Raw genomic sequence first — 22,215 nt, forward strand, 5'->3', positions numbered from 1 at the left:
ATATATATATATATATATATATATATCTGAATCACTGTGCTGTACACCTGAAACTAACACGATATTTTAAATCAACGATACTTCAATTTTTAAACATGTGAATAAATGGGCATCTTAGAATTGATGCAATTCTGTCTGGGCATGGGAAGCAAAACCAACCTGTGCTAAAAGGAAGATAACAACATGCATCAGTTTCCTGTCTGCCCCTCCCTCGTCTCCCCACACCACCCCACTCCAGAAGCAACCACTTCTGAGTCTTTGAGCTCGTTTTTTTTTCTAGCACTTACACATCTCATATTTCTAAGTAATAAGCACATACCGCTGTCTTTTGATACATTCCTTTTAGCCATTATTTACTACCTACCCCGTTTACCTGTCTACCCTACACTGCCTACACTACCTGTTATGATAAAGGAGGAATTAGCTCTCCTGCATCACCACCACCCCATTTCCTGTCCTCCCTCATCTACTGTGGAAGGTCATTGCAATTTGGGGTTAAATCACTAGTCACACTTCAGATTTATACACTTCTCTATGCAACTCACCTAATACATTTAATACCTCAATTTAAAAAAATCACTCTTCAGGGCTTCCCTGGTGGCACAGTGGTTGAGAGTCTGCCTTCCGATGCAGGGGACACAGGTTCGTGTCCCGGTCCGGGAAGATCCCACATGCTGCGGAGCAGCTGGGCCCATGAGCCATGGCCGCTGAGCCTGCGCGTCCAGAGCCTGTGCTCCGCAACGGGAAAGGCCACACAGTGAGAGGCCCACGTACCGCAAAAAAAAAAAAAATCACTCTTCAGTGTTTACATGACTTTTTTACTCTAAATATTATCCATAGCTAAGCACTGCTTTACTTTCTTACTGTTTTTCCTGAAGTTAATAATTACTTTTGGGGACTTCCCTGGTGGTCCACTGGTTAAGACTCCATGCTCCCAATGCAGAGGGCCTGGGTTTGATTCCAGGTCAGGGAGCTACAGTTAGAGTTGCCGCAACTAAGAGTTTGCATGCCGCAACAAAAAGTCCGCATGCCGCAACTAAAAGAAAATCCCACGTGCCGGAACTAAGACACGGTGCGGCCAAAATAAATAAATTTTTAAAATTACTTTTTATTACAGATTTATTGAGATATAATTGATGAACAATAAACTGCACATTTAAAAGGTACAAGTTTCACTATGTGACCAGCCGTGAAATCATCACCACAATCCAGACAGTGACTAGATCTGTTACCCCCATGAGTTCCTCACTCCCCTTGGTAACCCTGTTTTTCCCATCCTCCCTGACGCCCCACCCTGTTAGGCAAACACTGATCTACTTTCTCTCACTATAGATTAGTTTGCATTTTCTGGGATTTTATAAAATGGAATCACACAGTGTGGATACTTTTTTGTCTGCCTTCTGTCACTCAGCATCACTGTCTTGAGATTCACCCATGTTGTTGCTATGAAGGTCAGCGATTCATTCCTTTTTATTGCCTAGTATTGTGGGATGGACACACCACATGGCCATTTGAGCCGTTTTTGCCTATGGTGAATAAAGCTGCTATGAACCTTCCCGAACAAGTCTTTAGGCGGACATAAGTTTTCATTCCGTTTGTGTAAATACCTAAGAGTGTATTTGCTGGGTGTGTAGTAAGTGTAGGTTTAACTTTACAAGAACTGCAAAATTGTTTTCTAAAGTGGTTTTTCCATGTTACATTCCTACCAGCAGGATATGAGACTTCCAGTCGCTCTCTCACCGGCACTTGGGATTATTGGCCTTTTTAAATTTAGCCATTCCAGTGGGCAAACAGGTTTCAGTTTGTACTTCCCTTATGACTAGTGATGAGTTATCTTTTTATATGTTTATTGGCTACTCATATATCTTCTTTTGTGAAGTAACTTTTCAAATATTTTGCCCATTTTCCAGTTGAGCTGATTGTCTTATTATTGAGTTGTAGACATTGTTTTGTATATTCTGGATACAAGTCCTTTGTCAGAGGTATGTATTGCAAATATTTTTCTTTCAGTCTATGGCTTGCCTCTTTATTCTCTCTTTTTTTTTTTTTTTTTTTTGAGGTAGGCGGGCCTCTCCCTGCTGTGGCCTCTCCCGTTGCGGAGCACAGGCTCCGGACGCACAGGCTCAGCGGCCATGGCTCACGGGCCCAGCCGCTCCGCGGCATGCGGGATCCTCCCGGACCGGGGCACGAACCCCTGTCCCCTGCATCGACAGGCGGGCTCTCAACCACTGCGCCACCAGGGAAGCCCTCTTTATTCTCTTAATGACAAGTTTTGAAGGGCAAAGTTTTTAAATTTTAAAAGTCTAATTTATCAAGTTTATTTATTTATTTGGCTGCGCTGGGTCTTAGTTGTGGCACGCGGGATCTTCGTTGCCACGTGCGGGATCTTTTAGTTGTGGCATGCGAACTCTTAGTTGCTGCATGCAGGATCTAGTTCCCTGACCAGGGATCGAACCCAGGCCCCCTGCATTGGGAGTGCGGAGTCTTAGCCACTGGACCACCAGGGAAGTCCGAGCTTTTCTTTTATAATTTGTGTTTCTCATGTCTTTTCTTTAAAAAAATCAATGGCTTAAAAAAAATCTCTTTACTGTAGTTTTAGGAGGGAGACAAATTAGGCATGTACAATTAATCCACCATCTAACCAAGGAACTTCTCTTAGCTCATTTTCTTTGATGGGAAGTTCTCTCCCACCCCGTTCTGCATTCCCTTCCATTGCAAGAGGTCAGACAGATATGGTAGAAGGAGCAAACAGTTCTACTTTTCACACATGGCTCCAACCACTCACAGTTCTGTAGTCTTGGGAAAGTCATTTAATCTCCTTGGGCCTCTGTTTCCCAATCCAGGGAGTAAGGGAAACATCTTGACCTCAGGGGCAGGTGTCAAGGTCAGACAAGGAGAGGGATGTCACAGGGCTTGGGGCTCTGCAGGTAAGCCAGTGGCCTTCTGGGCAGCTGGTGGAGGGCTTTCAGCCACCTCAGACCTTTACTGTTAGGGGTCAGATGTGGCAGGCTCTCACACCGTCACTGCGTAGGAGCGAGACTGGGGCCATAAAGGGAAGGGGAGCCAGAATCACACAGCTTGGCCAGGCGACGCAGGGCTGCGGACTTCTGTTCCTAAGTTCTCTCCACACCCAGATCTGCCTCTGGGCAAGACGGGCTGGTAGAACTGGCCATGGCTTCTCCCTGGGGTGGCGGAAAAGCCTGTTCCCCTCCAGGATAGGACACTCCTGAGGCCTCCCTCCAGCCTCACCCGTCCCCACCCTCCAGCATGGGACTTCCTCTAGGCTGTGCCCAGGGCTGCGCCTGACTGTGGCTGTCTAGTGCCACCTACAGGAAACACGGAGAGCGACATGCCACAAGGCTTCCAGCCCCGATTCCCGAAACTCTGGCCTGGGAAGGCGCCCGTGGATAGAGCGCTCCCCTATGGCCTCCCAGAGCTCCGCGCCCTACAGGGGTCTCTAGCACTGAGTAAAATATGACACACTTCCTTATCACTTAGGAATTTTATTTTTATACTTATTGAATGCATTTTTTAAAATAAATTTATTTACTTATTTTTGGCTGTGTTGGGTCTTCGTTTCTGTGCGAGGACTTTCTCTAGTTGCAGTGAGCCGGAGCCACTCTTCATCGCGGTGCACGGGCCTCTCACTGTCGCGGCCTCTCCTGTTGCAGAGCACAAGCTCCAGACACGCAGGCTCAGTAGTTGTGGCTCACGGACCCAGTTGCTCCGCGGCATGTGGGATCCTCCCAGACCAGGGCTCGAACCCGTGTCCCCTGCATTGGCAGATTCTCAACCACTGCGCCACCAGGGAAGCCCCAAATGCATTCTTTTAAACAGACATTTTAATCATATATCACTATTGGGTATACATAAAAAGGAAGCTATGATCAAAATAATTTAATGAAGATATTTCTGAAACTTTTGCACACACAGAATCTGCATTTCTTTTTTAGATTTTATCTATTTATTTATTTTTGTTGAAGTATAGTTGATTTAGAATCTGACTTTTCTATGTCACTTTTTTGTTGGGAGTCAGAGGTCTGTGTTGTCCCAGGCAATATTGTCCTGTATCATCAAGAGCACGGGTGATGCAGCTTTTCTTCAGAGTGTGCCACTCTTGTCTCGGGGATGTCCTTCCAAGCTGCAAGTTTTGATGCACACGTGCAGGTATTGGAGAATATGTCTCAGTTGCTACCTGGTCACTGCAGTTATAAAATATTTCCTGATTTCAGAGATGTTAAAATGTGGGGTGAAAACACATCTTAGAATGGATGATAAAGGGCATTAGCACTACTTGTTCAACAGAGTTACTGGGGTGCCTACTCTCTACCTAGCCTGTGTAAAGGGCAGGAGACACGGTCCCAAACAAGACTGTATCGTCCCTGCTCTCAGGGAGCTCCCAGGGCCACAGGGAGACAGGCATCAAACAAATAATCACAGACATCGTTGTTTAATGACCACAGCTGTGCGATGACAGAGATCAGCAACAGGAGTGACTGTGTCTGGGGTCAGGGAAGGCTGACCCCGAGGAAGCGGCATCTGAGCTCTGATGAATGAGTAGGACCAAGCAGGGGAGAGAGGCTGAAGACAGGCAAGGCAGAGGTAAGAGCTTATGTAAAGGCCCTGGGGTCAGGGGGGGAGGAGTTTAGGGGCTCCACTGTGACCGGAGTGTGATGAATGAGGTGGGGGGCACCGGGAGAGTGGCAGGTGGAGCTGGAGAGGAGGGAAGGGGCAGATCATGAGGGCCTTTTTCCAAAGCAAATTGAGGAGCCATTGCAGGGTTTTATTTGAGACAGAAACTGAGGTACGTGAATGAAATAATGCCCTTTGCAGCAGCATGGATGGACCTAGAGATGATCACACTCAGTGAAGTAAGTCGGACAGAGAAAGACAAACATCATATGATAGCACTTATATGTGACTCTAAAAAAATGATACGGGGCTTCCCTGGTGGCGCGGTGGTTGAGAGTCCGCCTGCCGATGCAGGGGACACGGGTTCGTGCCCCAGTCCAGGAGGATCCCACATGCCGCGGAGCGGCTAGGCCCGTGAGCCATGGCCGCTGAGCCTGCGCGTCCGGAGCCTGTGCTCCGCGACGGGAGAGGCCACAGCAGTGAGAGGCCCGCGTACCGCAAAAAAAAAAAAAAGATACAAATGAACTTATTTACAAAACAGAAATAGACTCACAGACATAGAAAAGAAACTTATGGTTACTAAAGGGGAAAAGTGGGGGTTGGGATAAATTAGGACTTTGGGATGAAAATACATACACTGCTATATATAAAATATATAACCCACAAGGACCTACTGTATAGCACAGGGAACTCTACCCAATATCTTGTAATGACCTATAGTGAAAAATAATCCAAAAAAGAAATGATAGATAGATAGATAGATGTATAACTGAATCACTGTGCTGCACACCTGAAACTAACACAACATTGTAAATCAACTATATTTCAACAAAAAATTTTTAAAAAGAGAAAAAGAAACTGAGGTATGAAGAGGCTAAATAACATGCCAAGTCACAGAAAATGATGGAGACAGAAATGGAACTCAAGTCTGGAAGGTTTCGACACCCATGCTTTCAGTCCTTGCTGGAGGGGCCAGAGGGGACTGACTACTTGATCCACCTCTTCCCTATCCAGCAGCGGAGACTGGAGGCTCAGAAGGGGAAAAGACCGGGCCAAGTGGCAGAGGAGGAGACAGGCGCTAATCTAGAGCCCTGGTCTCCAGGCTCCCAGCTCCCTTCTCCCGCCCGGCCCCAGCAAGTCCTGGCCTGCCTTGACCAAGACCCCACCTCCCTGTGTCCCAGAGAAACCACTGGTATGTGGAGCAAAGCGCTGTCCTTTCTTAGGTCCCAGGTAGCTGTGTCAGCCAAGTGTCCCCTGTTCCTAGTCTGTACTGGTGGTGGCTGGTTCGAACCTCCGAGGCCAGGCCAGGCTCACGGTGGACCCAGACTCCTGATGCAGTCGGGTGAGACCTATACTGCACTTTCCTCCGGCCACCCTGCTGGGGGGACCCGTCAAATTTTAGCCTCACTGACCTCCCAGTCCCTCTGAGCCTTCCACCCAGGACTCTGAGCACACAGGGCAGAGTATCAAGCTCCTGGGGAGGCCAGCCAGGCATGTCTGCAGCCCCCTCCTGTCAGCACAAACCCAGGACCAAAGATCCTGGAACAGACAACTTCCTGCTACTGTTTATTTACTTTTTCAGAAAAAATTCCTAGAACAGAACTCGCTGAGTCATAGGAACCCATATTTAAAGATTTTGATGGACTATCAGCAAATAGTCCTTTCAGGATTTTGCACCAATTTCCACTCCTGCTAACAGAGTATCAGGAGTGTTCCCGCGACTCCCCATCACCAATGCCTGAGGACCCTCTTTTTTATTTTTGCCAGTCGGATGGGCCAGCACCTCTTACTGCTGTTTGAATTTGCACTGTTTGTCATTGAAGAGAGGTTCTCAGACTCAATGTGTATGAAAGTAATCTAAGGCATTTGTTACAAAAATGAAAAGGCATGCACAGACTGGGAGAAAATATTTGCAAAAATATAGCTGACAAAGGACTTGTATCTAGATAAAGAACTCTCAACACTTATTAATAAGAGGAGAATTTAAATAGAATAGTCACCTCATCAAAGAAGATCTACAGATGGAAAATAACACCACCATTAGTCTTAAGGAAATGCAAATTAAAACCACAATGAGGTACTACTTCCCACCTACTAGAATGGTTAAAATGAAAACCCCACCAAATGCTGGCAAGAATGTGGAGCCACCAGAGCTCTCATACACCGTTGGTGGGAATGTAAGATGGAGCAGCCGCTTTGAAAAACAGTTAGGCAGTTTCTTCAAATGTTAACCATACGCCAGCCATATAATCCAGCCATCCCACTCCTAGTATTTATTCAAGGGAACGTAAGCATTGGTACCCACAAAGACTTGTACACAAGGACAACACAAGGTTCACAGCAGCTTGTTCCCTCATAGCTAAATATTGGAACAACTGAAATATCCATCAATATGTGATTGAATAGATAAGCAAATTACAGGGTTTCCCTGGTGGCGCAGTGGTTAAGAATCCGCCTGCCAATGCAGGGGTCACGGGTTCGAGACCTGGTCCGAGAAGATCCCACATAGCCACAGAGCAACTAAGCCTGTGCTGCACCACAACTACTGAAGCCTGTGCGCCTACAGCCTGTGCTCCACAACAAGAGAAGCCACTGCAAGAAGCTACTCACCGCAACGAAGAGTAGCCCCCGCTCACCGCAACTAGAGAAAGCCCTCACGCAGCAACAAAGACCCAACGCAGCCAAAAATAAATACAATAAATAAATTATAAAAAAACCGACAAATTACAGTGTCTCCTACTTAGCAATAAAAAGTGAACTACTACATTGATAAACACATCAACATGGGTGCTTCTCAAAATAATTAGGCTTAGTGAAAAAAGCCAGTCAAAAGAACAGTACACGCTGCATGATTTCATTTAGGTAAAATTCTGGAAAATGCAAACTCATCTATAGTGACAGAAAGGAGACCCATGATTGTTTGGGGAGAGGGAGCAGGGAGGGAAGGATGATTTTACAGGAGCACCAAGAATCTGCAGGATCCAGGAATCTGCATTTTAAACAGATTCCAGGCAATTTCAATGCACATCAAGCTTTGAGAAGCACTGTTGCAGTGAAGTCCTTCTGCCACCTATACCCCACGTCACCAAGACCTCTCCTGACGGAAGGAGTAGTTTAAGCAGAGGCTCCTCTGTGAGGACCCGCTGCAAACCCCGGAAGGGCATCATGTATCATGGCGCTAGTCATTTTACAGATAAGGAAACTGAGATCTTGAGAAATAAACTACAGCTTAGGTAAAGGTCTCTTGGTTACAAGTAGCAGAAATCCCCCGAGTTAGTTACTGCAGAAAGTGGAAGGGGCTATAAAAATACGGGGTCCCACAGGCAGTGGGAAGGGAGACTTGCGCAGGGGTGTCAGGGTGGGGAAACTTATGGTACCGTGGTCACTTACATTGAACTCTCTCAGCCCCGCCTCCCCTCCTGGGTTCTCTCCTTCCTCTCCCTCCTCTGAGCAACAATTTTTTTTTTTTTTTTTGGCCGTGCCACAAGGCATGCAGGATCTCAGTTCCCCCACCAGGGATGGAACCATGCCCCCTACAATGGAAGCACACAGCCCTAACCACTGGACCGCCAGGGAATTCCCTGAGCAACCTTTTCTACTTCTTGGAGTATGAGGTGGAAGAAAGTTCAAACAGCCACAAAAACTGAGCAGGTTTCTGGATCCCAATTCCAAATTTGGGGGAAAGAAAGCCAATTGGCCCAGTTTGGACCAGGTATCCTCTCCTCATCCAATCAGCTGTGGCCAGATTGGTGGAATCACATGATTCAAATGTGGAGGGAGGAGGGTGGAAAAAGGAGGGACAGAGGCCGCCAGTGTTCTCCACCTTGAGGTTTAGTCAGAGTCAAGTGGGAACTTGCTGAAAATCCACATGCCTACTCCCACCCCAACACCGCCAGTATCTGTTTCAGTTGGTCTCAGCGGGGGCTCAGAAATGTGCATTAACAGCCCAGATGATCCTAAAGGTAAACCTTCTCAGGTTATAGCATGAGAAACAACTAGTCTAGGCCAGTACTCTGAAGATACTTTGACCTGGTATCTGAATCATAGACCCTTAGGGTTGGCAAAAGCATTAGGACTCTTTCAGCTGCTAATGACAAACACCTGCTTAAAATGACTGGAGATTTGCAGGTGCTGTAGCTGGTACATCCAGGAGGGTAGATCTAGCTTCAGAAATTGTTGGATTCTTGATACAACCACTATGGAAAACAGTATGGAAGTTCCTTAAAAAACTAAAAATAGAACTACCATACGACCCAGCAATCCCACTACTGGGCATATTCCCTGAGAAAACCATAATTCAAAAAGAGTCATGTACCAAAATGTTCACTGCAGCTCTATTTACAGTAGCCAAGACATGGAAGCAGCCTAATTGTCCATCAACAGATGAATGGACAAAGAAGATGTGGCACATATGTACAATGGAATATTACTCAGCCATAAAAAGAAACAAAATTGAGTTATTTGTAGTGAGGTGGATGGACCTAGAGTCTGTCATACAGAGTGAAGTAAGTCAGAAAGAGAAAAATACCGTATGCTAACGCATATATATGGAATCTAAAAAAAAAAAAAGAAAGGACAAAAAAGGTACTGATGAACCTAGTTGCAGGGCAGGAATAAAGAGGTAGACATAGAAAATGGACTTGAGGGCATGGGGTGGGAGGGAGAAGCTGGGGCGAAGTGAGAGTAGCATCGACATATATACAGTACGGAACGTAAAATAGTTGGCTGGTGGGAAGCAGCAGCATAGCACAGGGAGATCGGCTGGGTGCTCTGCGATGACCTAGAGGGCTGGGACAGGGAGGATGGGAGGGAGGCTCAAGAGGGAGGGGATATGGGGACATGTGTATGCATACGGCTGATTCACTTTGTTGTAAAACAGAAACTAACACAGTATTGCAAAGCAATTATACTCCAATAAGGATCTATTAAAAATAAAAAAGAAATTGCTGGATTCAAGTACTCAAACCCCGGCTGAAATCTTTCTTAGATTTCAGCTGCTTAGCCTTTCCTTGGTTGGCTTCATTACTAGATGGGCTTAGGTTAGGTGACCTTCCCAGAGCCTCGGGTTTTCATCCCACCAGCTTGAAAACAACAATGGAAAGAGCAAAAGTCCCAGGGCAGACTCCCATAGGTCCAATTGGGTCACATGCTCACCCTTAACCAATCACTGTGGACAGAAGAATGCTGTTCCTCTCATGGACCAGTCCTGCACCACATCCTTACCACTGCAGCCAGAATTGGGATCTCTCCCTCAAACTGAATGGACTGAGACTGGAGGAGGGATGGTTCCTCAAAGAAAAACCAGAGTGCCACAGCCAGGAGGAGCCCTGGGTGTTGAGCAGGCACTAAAAACAGCCATAGGAGATCATGGAGGCCTTTTGGCCCAAACTCGCACCTGGACAGGACCCTGTTGGAGGCCTGGCTGGAAACAGTGGTTCTGCCAGCCTCAGCCCTGGTGGGCATTCCCTGCAGTGGCCAGTCCCCGTTTGTGCTTGGTTCCTGACAGGTAGGTGGCACGTGACTATCACTGCCACATGTGTCATGACTGACTCAGCTCGGAGCCAAGTAAAGAGCCCAGGCCAGATCCTCCCACTGAGTCAGGCCCAGCCTGGGCAAAGGAGGGGTATCCAGGAGGGACCACCTTCCTAGGAACCATTCCAGCTAGGATGGCCGACACCCATCATATGGATGGGGAGACTGAGGTGCAAGAGAAAGAGGGATCTGGTGCCCAGACCTCCTGCCTACCAACCTCTGCCTTCCTCTGGCTCCTCCTGAGGGGTACAGACCGGCCCCCAAAGGGTGACGTACAGCTTGCAACCTGACATCCATGGCTTGACTCTAGCCCACAGGTGTGTTTCACTTGCCTTGCACAGGCTTTACAAATATTTAGTAGTTGAAATATTTAAACTGGGAGATTTCTCATAAAAGGCCAGATTTCTGGCTGCTTTTGTAAAAAGGGACTACCTGGAAGGTCGGGCCCACATTCCTGCCTGTCAGGATTGCCTGAAGCCTAGAGTACAGCCTCTATCTAGCTAACCTCCTGCAGATGCAGGCAGGAACCTGTTATCTGAGCCAAGGGATTCTTATCTGAGTGGCTGTGGGCTGTAGGCCTCAGGACCAGCAGAATCCTTGGAGAATGTGCTGTCAGGGGTCCTCAGGAAGGTCCCTTCCTGCCTCTTCCTCTCTTCATATCCATTACCTTTTACAGGCCAGGCTCTGTGTGGAGCTCCCGTGTACAGACAGCCCCTGCATCACTCACCTACTCCATTTATCTCATTTAATCCTCTCATCAGCTCTCAGCAGAAGGGGGCTGCACAGGAGGGGAAACCCCACAGCCCAGTGGGGAGGTGTGACCTGCCCAAAGTCACAACACTCAGGTGGGGCAGGGCCACTCAGGGTGGGGTTCCTGACACATCTGTCACAGGTCCAGGGTCCAGGCCACAGCTCCAAAAGGCTGATTCATGCTCAGCCTCTCATGAGAGGCTGACTCATAAGGAGGAGGCTGTGTAGCCAGACACACCTGGGATAGACTCTCAGCTCTGCCTTTTACCAACAATGTGCCACCAGGTGAGTCCTGGCTTTAGTCTCTTCATCTATCAAATGGGGAAATGCAAAACATCTTATGGGAATGCTGTTGACATTTAATTCAACCAACACCGCAATAAAAAGTGGATTAGGGACTTCCCTGGTGCCTCAGTAGTTAAGAATCTGCCTGCTAATGCAGGGTACATGGGTTTGAGCCCTGGTCCAGGAAGATCCCTCTTGGTGTGGAGCAACTAAGCTCGTGTGCCACAACTACTGAGCCTGCGCTCTAGAGCCTGTGCTCCGCAACAGGAGAAGCCACTGCAGTGAGAAGCCCATGCATCACAACGAAGAGTAGTCCCCGCTCTCCACAACTAGAGAGAAAGCCTGCAAGCAGCAATGAAGACCCAACGCAGCCAAAACATAAATAAATAAATAGATAGATAGATAGATAAATAAATAAATAAATAAAATTACTTTACAAAAATGTGGATTAAATAGATATCCAGGGACTGTGCCATGTACTTGACAAGAAACTATAAGACAGATGTTATTGCCATAGGACAGTTGTTCTTTTTTATTTTTTGGTTGTTCCGAGCAGCTTGCAGGATCTTAGTTCCCCAACCAGGGATTGAACACAGGCCATGGCAGTGAAAGTGCCAAGTCCTAACCAATGGACTGCCAGGAAATTCCCAGGACAGCTGTTTTTAACTGGGGGTGATTTTGCTCTCCCCACCATGGGACACTTGGCAATGTCTGGATACATTTCTGATTGTCATGACTGGAGGGGGGGACATGCTACTGGTATCCAGTGTACAGAGGTCAGGATGCTGCTAAATACCTTACAGCGCGTAAGACAGCCTCCCACAACATGGAATGATCCAGCCCAACATGACTGGAGAAACCAATTGTGTTGAGCTTGAGAAACCCTCCTATAGCAGGGCCCAAACATTTAAAAGTGCGATAAAATTTAAATTTAAAAAGGGGGGAGGGATAAATTGGGAGATTGGGATTGACATATACACACTACTATACATAAAATAGGTAACTAATAAGACCCTACAGCACAGGGAACTCTACTCAATACTCTGTAATGACCTATACGGGAAAAGAATCTAAAAAAGAGTGGATATATGTATATGTATAACTGATTCACTTTGCTGTACAGCAGAAACTAACACAACATTGTAAATCCACTATACTCCAATAAAAATTAATTTAAAAAAACATAAAATTAAATTAAAAAATAAAAGTGCAATTACAGAGCAGTGTGAGGGAGGAAACATGGGGTGTGACCGAATAATGCTCCCTGACGCCCAAGCTGGATGTGAAGGATGAATAGGAATTAGGAAAGGGATGAGCAAGAAAGTTGTTCTGGACAAGAGGAACAGCAAAGACGAAGGTTTGGAGGGTAGAAGGAGCCAAGCATCTTTAAGGAAGTAAATTTTCTTTTGTTTCTGCCCCCGACCATACCCCCCAGTTTTACTGAGATATAAATGACAAGGAAGTAAACTTTCAGTGTGGCTGGAAAGGAGTACAAAGTAGGAAGCAGCATCAGACCATGTCTGTAGGTTACGTTCAAGAGCTTATACTTCAATTCGAGAGTTAAGGAAAGTCATTGAAGGGATAGGACAGGGAGAAGCCTGGTTAGATTTGCTTCAAAAGACCATCCTCAGGAAGGCCTGGAGGCAGGGAGGCCAGTGAAGAGGCTGCTGTGGGCAACCCAGGTGAGAGAGAAGGCAGGGTTGGATTTGGGAAGAGAGAGACAGATTGGACAGATTTAAGGAACGTCCGGAGGACTCTTAACAGATAGTGGATGTGAGGGGTGAGGCAGTAGGAGGAACCAAGGATGTCACCTGGGCCACCAGGGGAAGGGCGGTGCCATTCGCAGAGCTGGGCTATAGCTGGTAACAAAGTGGACAAGGTCGCTGAAGCCAAGAGGCTCCCAGTGAGGGGTCAGTTGGAAAACAAGCAAGTCCACGTGGGATGAGAGTTAGGGAGCCGACGGCAGGGGCTATGGGGGTACACAGCAGCAGGGAGCCTACCTGGGCTGGGGGTGGGGTGGGGAAGGGTCTCTTGAGCTAGTGACATCCAGGCTGAGCCCTGAGGGCTGCCCAGGAAGAGGCGGGCAGAGAGTGACCGTCCTGAGTCAGCAGAGACCAGTACATTGCAGCTCAGCCTCTGGGCCTCTGTCTCTGGACAGGTCATTCTGAGAACCGCGTACCCCTTTGTAAATACCACACCAAGTTTAGCTCATCTTCTCTAACCAAGAGAGTGAGTTTGTCCCTGCCTGTTCCTCTCAACAGCCACCTTGCCACCCTCCAAGGCCCTAACCGATTGTCTAGAATGTCTCCCGGAGTCAGGAAGTCTTTTCAGTGAGATTTCCAAGTGGGTCTGCACAGATGGTCCCCACCTTAGCCCCGGACTCCTTTCAAATGTATAAAGATTTCCAGAGTAAAAAGAGTCAAAGTGACCCAGGTCTTGCCAACGTTTTTCTCCTACTTTCTCCTTCTAATGTCTTGACTCAAAGCTACAGGAAATGGAATAACTTCAATAGATTCCCTTGCAAAACTTGGGGAGCTCCCTTGCCTCCTGATTGGTACACTGCAAGCAGTCCTCAATGAGGAGGAGAGGTTATCTTTCATGGGTCTGGAGTCCTGACACCAATTTATAATAAAAGCAGCATGTTAGCTTATTTCCAACGCTGGCCACCATCAGGTCCTCCTCTCCCTGTATCAGTAGCCACACCTCCATCAAGAGGTGGAGTCTAGGTACTTCCTTGGTGGTCCAGTGGCTAAGACTCCATGCTCCCAATGCAGAGGGCCCAGGTTCGATCCCTGGTCAGGGAACTAGACCCTGCATGCCGCAACTAAAAAGATCCCGCATGCCGCAACTAAAAAGATCCCGCATGCCGCAACGAAGATCCCACATGCGGCAAACGAAGATCCCACGTGCCACAACTAAGACCTGGCCCAGCCAAATAAATATTTTTTTTAAAAAAGAAAGAGATGGAGTCTATTCCTTCGTTCCCCCGAATCTGGGCCAGCCTAGGATTGCATGACCAAGAGAATATTACAAAGTGATGCTGTGCCAGATCTAAGCCTAACCTTTAAGAGGACCAGCAGTTTCCACTTCTTCATTCTTGGAACCCCAAGCACCATGCTGTGAGGGAGCCCAAGCAGCTGCATGGAGAGGCCCAGGTAAAGGAGAACTGAGGTGCCTACCCCACCCCTGGCCCCAGATGACGGATTCAGCAGAGTGCCCAGCCCTCATATAGCATCAGCTTACAAGACATGTGAGGGAGCCATCTTGAAATTGGATGGGCCCCCAGGCGCAGTAGAACTGCCCCAGCCGACACTGACAAGACAGTGACAAGCTGTTCTCTCTGGGCCCTGCTCATCCTGAAAAATCATGGGCAAATAAATGATTACTGTTTTAAGCCTCTAAGTTTTAGGGTGATTTGTTACACAGCAGTAGCTCACTAAAGCAGTTACCGTTATTTAGCACCTACTATGTGCCAGGCACTGTGCTAAGTATTCTGTGAGCATTAACTTGTTAACTTCTCACATCAACCTCGTTAGAGAAGGATTTTTAGATAAGGAAGCCAAGGCTTAGAGAAAGTAAATGACCTCATGCCAGGGCACACAGCCAGTAAGAAGCAGGCTGACTCCAAAGACCTGGGACACACTTGTGAGGAGTTTAGCTCCTGGCCACAAACCAATGTGTGATCTTTCAGGCCCAATCACAGGCCATTTCAAAGGCTTTATGTGGAAGGCCTCATGTGCTCTTATGCAAAGCTGCATTCCTAGCCCAGGAGCTTCCATTCTGAGGTCTCAGTTGCCTCGGCCAAGACCTTCATATCAGGAGGAGTGGGGAGACACTTTGCTCTGACTCCGTACTTTTTCATTCCTGTCCCTTCCTGCTCTCATTCCCCCAACACACACACAAGTCCGTAAAGCAGGGGCTTCTCTCAACAGTGAAATGATTCCTCATCTGCAACACATCTGACCCTGCCCAGCACTGTCCCATGGGGAAAAATGCAACACTGGGAGAGCTGGCACTTCCCCTCTTGCTTATATCATCACAGTAAGTGATTAAAAACTTGACTGTTGGGCTTCCCTGCTGGCGTAATGGTTGAGAACCTGCCTGCCAATGCAGGGGACATGGGTTCGAGCCCATGGGGAAGATCCCACATGCCGCGGAGCAACTAAGCCTGTGCACCACAACTACTGAGCCTGAGCTCTAGAGCCCGTGAGCCACAACTACTGAGCCCGTGTGCCACAACTACTGAGCCTGCGTGCCTAGAGCCCGTGCTCTGCAACAAGAGAGGCCACTGCAGTGAGAAGCCCACGCACCGCAACGAAGAGTAGCCCCCGCTCACCGCAACTAGAGAAAGCCCACGCGCAGCAATGAAGACCCAACACAGCCAAAAATAAAAATTTTAAAATAAATTAAAAAAAAAGAACAGCGGTTAAAGAGATGGGCCACCCCAGGGTATAAGATAGCTGTGCGACTTTAGGCAAATTGTTCAACCTCTCTGATCCTCAGTGACCTTATCTGTCAACTGAGAACAGCATTAGTACCTAATTCATGGGGCTGTTGCAAGAAGTCAATAAGGTAACGCCTATAACACCTGGGCTCAGTAACTGTCAGTTTTTATCATCACTAAATATTGGAGAGAGTGATAACTGTGTCCAGAAAGGCTGGGCTCCCTCCAGAATGAAGGCCAATCTCAAGTGAGAATCTCTGCTTAGCAGGACCACTCAACTGTTGAACAGAAACTCCTGAGAACCAGCCCCTCCCTGGGGCATTATCCTGATTCCATCTGAGTTTGTCTTCCAGTCTCTGAGCCAAAGTTCTTAACCTTCAGAAAATATCAGAATCACCCAGAGAACTTGTTTACCATGCATATTCTTAGAGCTCTCCCTCCAGGAGTCTCTTCTAGGTTTTAGATGAGGCCAGGGATTGGTTATATTAAAAACACCCCATGTAATTCTCATCCAGAGTTTGAGACACTGCCCTAAACCAGGGATAGGCAGCCTTTTGTGGAAAGGACCAGAGAGTAAATACTTTTGGCTTGTGGGCCAGATGCTCTGTCACAACTACTTAACTCTGCTATTGTAGCAGAAAAACAGCCAGACATTAAGCAGAAGAAGGGGTATGGCTGTGTTCCAATAAAACTTTATTTACAAAGACAGGTGGGCGGGCCGGATTTGACCTGTGAGCCTCTGCTCTACCAGCCCCTACCTCTTCTATATATAACCAATGAAGACACAGACATGTATATCAAAAAAGGTGATATTTCTTTAATATAAATTATGATCTGGAAAGAACCAGTCAGTTGAAGCGATCCAAGCTTCCTCAAGCTTCCTCTTTATACCCAGTTGGAACAGACACAATACTGGCTCAGATTGCCAACCCCAGAGAAAAACCAAACCAAGCTGCAAACCCTCAGGAAGTCCCTGAAGCTACCCTGATGGGGCCATCAGGCTCCATGGAGGGAGGGCACCCAGGCTGCCAGGGGCTACTGCTTTCCAGCCACACTGAGAAGACCTTTCCTTCTGCCACCCAACTCCCTCAACAGCCTGATTCCTCTCCACTGCTCTGTAGCTGGCACTGCACATGTACCCCGCAGAGAGGATGGTGGTAAAGCAGTCACCTCCCAACCATCTTTGGGGGCATCTTCCCGTAATTGCAACAGTGGAGCTGAGCGATTCTTAACGTGCCCAGAAGGGCAGCACCTTTGTTGTTTAGCTGAGCTCTGGAGCCTTGAGTTTGTTTGTTTTTTTTGCGGTACGCGGGCCTCTCACTGTTGTGGCCTCTCCCGTTGCGGAGCACAGGCTCCGGACGCGCAGGCTCAGCGGCCATGGCTCATGGGCCCAGCCGCTCCGCGGCATGTGGGATCTTCCCGGACCGGGGCACGAACCCGTGTCCCCTGCATCGCAGGCAGACTCTCAACCACTGCACCACCAGGGGAGCCCTGGAGCCTTGAGTTTTAACCATCGGTCACATGTGGCCAAGGCCTCGGCAGCAAAATGGCAAACTTGGGAAATGATCGGGAAAGATTCAAGGGTCTCGGTAATTGATGGCGATTCTGAAAATGAAACAGACAAATGCCATCTGGGTAAAGTCCTTACACATGGGGAGGAAGTATCAAGACAGAACAGTGAACACCACCTCCTTCGGCACTCCGAGGTCAGTCTGCTCTTCCCCGAGCACAGAAGTCCAAGGTCCCACTTCTTAGGTCAGTTTCAATTCTCCCACTGCATACATTCAGGGCCAATCAGGCCTTCAGAGTCACCTAACCAGTCAGTGGGAGTCTCACAAGAACACAAGGCGCTGAATACTGTGAGAAGGGAGTCCAGGGTGTGATGCTGAGCAGGGTGTGATGCTGAGCAGGCTGTTTTCTGCACTGAGTTTTGAAAATGCACAGTCAGTAGAGAGGAAAGGAGGAAGGGCGTGGCCAGAGCTGCCCTCGGAAGCCTTCCCAGAGGGGTTCATGAACAGAATAAATACAACCGGCTTGCAGCAAGCCTTCTGGAAGGAGCCAACAGGTCACCTCAGACCCACTGCAGTGGGGCAATAAGTAAAATTTACAGCACCCAAAGCCTGATACTCGACCTGAGTCAAAAGCTGTTGGGACAAACCACCAGAGGGCTGCCTGGGGACGCAGTGGAAGACCAGATGGCGACCAAGCTGTCCCCACCACACACAGAATTCCTGAGCCCGACGGGCTGCAGCCTGGGTGTACAGCAGGGGCAGCCCAGGGCACTAACAGGGCCCCTGCTGTGCCCGGGTGCAGTGGGGTGGGGGGACAGCACGGCACTAACTAGAGTCCCCTGAGAACTGAGGCACAGTGAGAAGGAGAAAAGGGTGGAGTTTCCTCCTCAGGCCCAGCTGTCACTCTGCCTCCCAAGGGGAGGAAGAAGATGTTTTTGTGCTACTGCCAGCACCACTGATGTTATCTTACTCCAAAGGATGGCACCTGGGTGGGGGGCGGGTATTTCCGCACAGACCCCCAAGCTGTGAGATGGTCCCCAGTGAGGGCCGACAGTTGTCCTAGTCCAAGTCTGGGTCATGTCACAAGCCCTGGCTCATGACAATATGGGTCCCATCACCAGCACCTGACCCCCACCTATCCAATCTTCAGGTTCTTAGCAGGACAGCTCAAGGGGTAGGGGGAAGAGAGTTTGGGTCCCAGGAACCCAACAAATTCTTCTTCCCAGTCTGCTTCATTTCTCGGAAACCGTGGACCCCTAAATGTTTATCAAACTGGGAGCCGTCCACATGGCCAGGCCTAGACTGCGGCCAACCACACAACCCACTTACAAGACCATGTGGTGTCATCCATTCACAGCGGAAGGCTGGCTCGACCCCTGCCCTCATTGGATGATGCTGTCCGGCTGCCCATTCTGGGCCACCTGTCCAGGGTCAGAGGCAGTGGTGGGGTTGGGCATGTTGCTCTGCAGGTAGCGGCGGAAATCTTTGATCATGGGCCGGAGGACCTGGATGAGGACACTCAGGGCCGCCTGGGTGCCCTCCATGGCCTGAGCCTGGCGCTCTTGGGCACAGGCCTGCACCTCCTGGGAGCGACGGATCATCTGTAGCAAGTCATTCTGCTGCTCCAGGTGCTGGGCAATCTCCTTCACATGCAGGTTGGTGACCCGCTGCTCCTGGATCAGCTTGGCTGAGTTGAGGGCTATGCGGCTCTTGAGCGCCTGCGGCTTGACTGAGGTGTCGGCATGCTGGGCCATCATCTCCACGGGGGCCTCCGCTGGCAGGGGTGGGGGGGCCTCGGCCGTGCAGTACTCTACCACTCCCTCCTCCAGCGTGTGATAGGTGGTCTCTGCGGGGACTGTGGGGAAGAAAGAGCAAAGGCAGTGGCAGGTCACCTTCTAGAAAGAGTGAGGCTAGCCATGTGGGGTGGGGAGGAGGCCATTAAGCCCTCCCCTGGCTTTATAGCCTTTCATATATAAATCTAGAATCTAAGGGGTTTAGAATCTTAATCTACTTAATAACCAAAGGGCCAGCCCCAGATCTGGCAAAAGCAAAGATGCTAATAGTAAGACTAGCAAAAAATGTAGAGCGCCTACTACGTGCTAACCCTTTGCACTCATTAGCTCCATGAATCCTCATAATGACACCAAGAGGTAGATACTGTCACATTCATTTTCAGAGAGGAGGTAGACCCAGAAACATGGAATGACTTGCCTAAGGTCAGCTGATTCATCAGGTCCAGGAAGAAATGCAGGTCTCCCCCAATACCAGAGTCCAATGTGTTCATAATCACCCCACTGAGCTGCTTCTGGCTAATAAAGGCAGAGCCACATGCTCCCCGAAGTGCCCCACTGGTCTGGCCTTCTTCAGTGCTTTCTTGACTTCCATGTCTTTTACGGCCAAGCAGAAAAGGAGGTGGGAGTGGGAAGGCACTAGCTAAAGTGCCCAATAAATGCCTCCCTGTCTCCTTGACCACCTTGGTCAATGGAATACCTAAAGGTCCGCCCTCTTCCAGAATAGCAACTGATTTAGACCAGTGTTTGATCCCCTTTCCCACCTCCATATCCTTGAGAAATATGACACTGTGGGGTTATGGCAGTCACACACACACACCCAATTCCCCCAAGCCCCACTGAGAATCACGGATCGAAAACAGTTCCCAGCCTATCACAAAGAGCACTTAACAGTCATTGGTGCAAACCTTTATCTAACTAAAAAGTCCAACCAACCAGTTTCGTTGTCATTCATAGGCGAGAACCTTTGAAGCCATTCTAGCTGGGCTGTTTGGGCCTCCAAGCATGTGGGAAAGGTCAGTCTTCTCCACCCTTTAATGCCAACATCCACTGTGTGCCCCCAACCCCACCAGGAAGCCCCCTTTCTCTTCTGAGTCCTTAGGTTCTCCCAACTGACAGTGCAGTTATTCATATATTCATCTTATCTGTCCTACTAGAATATAACTGGCCTATCTCTTAGACACCTTGGTAATCCCAGTGCCGAGCCCAGGGTTTGGCACAGAATTGCCCTAATGGTTGATGAGTGAACAGAAGGGTAGATTAACACCTGGAACCATGAGGTTCCTCAGCTGTGCCTGATGAACGTTCACGACACTGAAAACCGGAATGTCTTTGTCCAGAATCGATGCCCACCTACCTATTTATTCAACAAATATGTCCTGACTGCCTACTAGGTACTAGGCCCTGTGTTAAGTCCTGTGGAGATATAAACATGGTCTCTGTCTTCAAGGACCACACAGTTCAGTCATGGACATGAATGGTGGCAAAACAGTGGAGAGCAAGCCAGCCCGTCAGAAGTCCAGACTGCGTGCTGAGGAAGTCCCAGAGAGAACAGGATCACTTCTGTCTGGGGATCTCTTGGAAGGCCTCATGGTCTTCCAAGACTCCCATCTGACCTTTGACCCTTGGCAGCCAACCTTCCCTGGGCTGCCCCAGCTCTTGCTGGCCCTTCCCATTTAGGCACGCCAGACTGGGTGGGAGAGGTCACTCACTCTGTGTCAGGGTGACCGTGGCTGCGGCTGCAGTAGCCGTGGGTCCAAGGGCCACGGGGTGGATCTCTGTGGTACTGGGCAGGCTGATGATGGTGGCCTCACCCAGCAGGTTGCAGATGCGCTGTTGCATGGGGGTGAGCAGTACGGGGGCTACAGCTGGGCCACCAGCGCCACTGCCACCACCTGTCCCAGGCCCACCAGCTCCGTCTTCCTCAGTGGGCCCTGGGGCCTCGCCACCCTCCACAGCCGCCCGGACCTGGGCAACCTTGCGACGGACCTCGGTCTTGAGGTCAGACCACTTCTTCTTGACCTCAGGCAGCTCCCTGCGGCAGGTGGCCACGGCGTTGACCCTTCTCAGGATGCCATGCCATGCCGCGCTCTTGGCAGCCAGAGGGACCCCAGCGTTGAAGTGGTTCACCAGCAGGTGCTTCTTCAGTTCCAACTCCTCCACGATGATCTCCACCTCTCGCTCAGAAAAGTTCATTTTCCTTTTCTTGGCTGGGACGGCCATGGCTTCTCCCCACCTTGCTTTTTAAAGAAACTATAATCCCCTAACTGCCCCAATTCCCCTTCTCGCCTTCCTCAGCCTTTCTCCTCACCCACCCCCCCTACAGGGGATAGGCCGGCCTTGTCCAAGGCCAAGTACCAGGCCTTTGGTAACCCCCCTTGCTACGCAAAGTGCGTAGGGCCCAGCCCCGACCGACCCAGCTGCCGCCAGCCAGCTGCGTAATGGCTTCCTGAATCTGCCTCTTCCGCCGGGATGTGCGGAGATCCGCCCACTTCCCCTCTTCCCGCCTCGCAGCCCTTCTCCAGGGGGACCCGCCCTCCCGGTTGGTCGCGGCTCAGATATCACGTCGATCACTAGTTCTTTCGATCTGTCGCTCAGCTAAAGAGCATGCCTACTTACTGGAATTGGCCTGATCATTGGTCTAAAGGTGTGTCTGTCGCTACAGAGCGCTCCACCCAACCTAGCCTTTACTCACTTCCATTGGAAAGTTGTCCTGTCGTTCAATCATCAGTATTACGACTTTTACGCCGTTAAATTCAGCTATTTTATTGGTGATTTTAGGGAGTTAGGTTACCAAAACCCGGCTTCCTGAGGATTCCTAGTGCTTTCGGTCTTGAGCCGTTAGCCAGTTAATTTTCAGTTCCACCCAATGGCGCAAACTCTGCCTTGCAACCGCAGCTCACAATTGTTCCTCACGCAAATCCTACTTCCCACCGGAGACTGCGATCTCTCCTTACACGACGGCCCCTCCCATCCTTACGATTTCGCCGTCTAAACAGCGTTTCTCAATGGAAATAGGACGCGGGGCCTTCCGCCTGCCAATCACATGACTTATGCCTATCGCACCGTGATTTCCTCTCTCCTGCCCGGCTCAGCCAATCCCCGCCTCCCTCAGTTTGAATTGCCCCAGGCTGAGCGGGGATCGCCCCGCCCTCTCCATTGATTCGGGTAGTCAAGGCCTGCGTGGGCAGTCCTCGGTGGGAGGTTCCGCCCCTCCAGGTGGCCCTCCGGGTCTGTGACTGGTCGGCGTCATGCCTGGGGGTATGGCCAT

The 22,215-nt window shown here is 49.3% G+C and overlaps 1 protein-coding gene across 1 annotated transcript; it reads right to left on the bottom strand.

Annotated features, from left to right (window-relative positions):
- Nucleotides 1–465: 465 nt before the first annotated feature.
- On the bottom strand, nt 466–22,212 carry NAIF1 (nuclear apoptosis inducing factor 1). Its single transcript, XM_022578640.2, has 2 exons — nt 20,657–22,212; nt 466–19,009 (listed from the first exon to the last, which is right to left on the bottom strand). Exons 1-2 carry the CDS (start codon nt 21,165–21,167, stop codon nt 18,537–18,539), a joined length of 984 nt encoding a protein of 327 aa, XP_022434348.1. The 5' UTR covers nt 21,168–22,212; the 3' UTR covers nt 466–18,536.
- Between the last annotated feature and the right edge of the window lie 3 nt (nt 22,213–22,215).

Source organism: Delphinapterus leucas, chromosome 6, assembly GCF_059928025.1.
Source record: "Delphinapterus leucas isolate spDelLeu-1000000601 "Yukka" chromosome 6, BTC_Dleu_Yukka2, whole genome shotgun sequence".
NCBI lineage: Eukaryota > Metazoa > Chordata > Mammalia > Artiodactyla > Monodontidae > Delphinapterus > Delphinapterus leucas.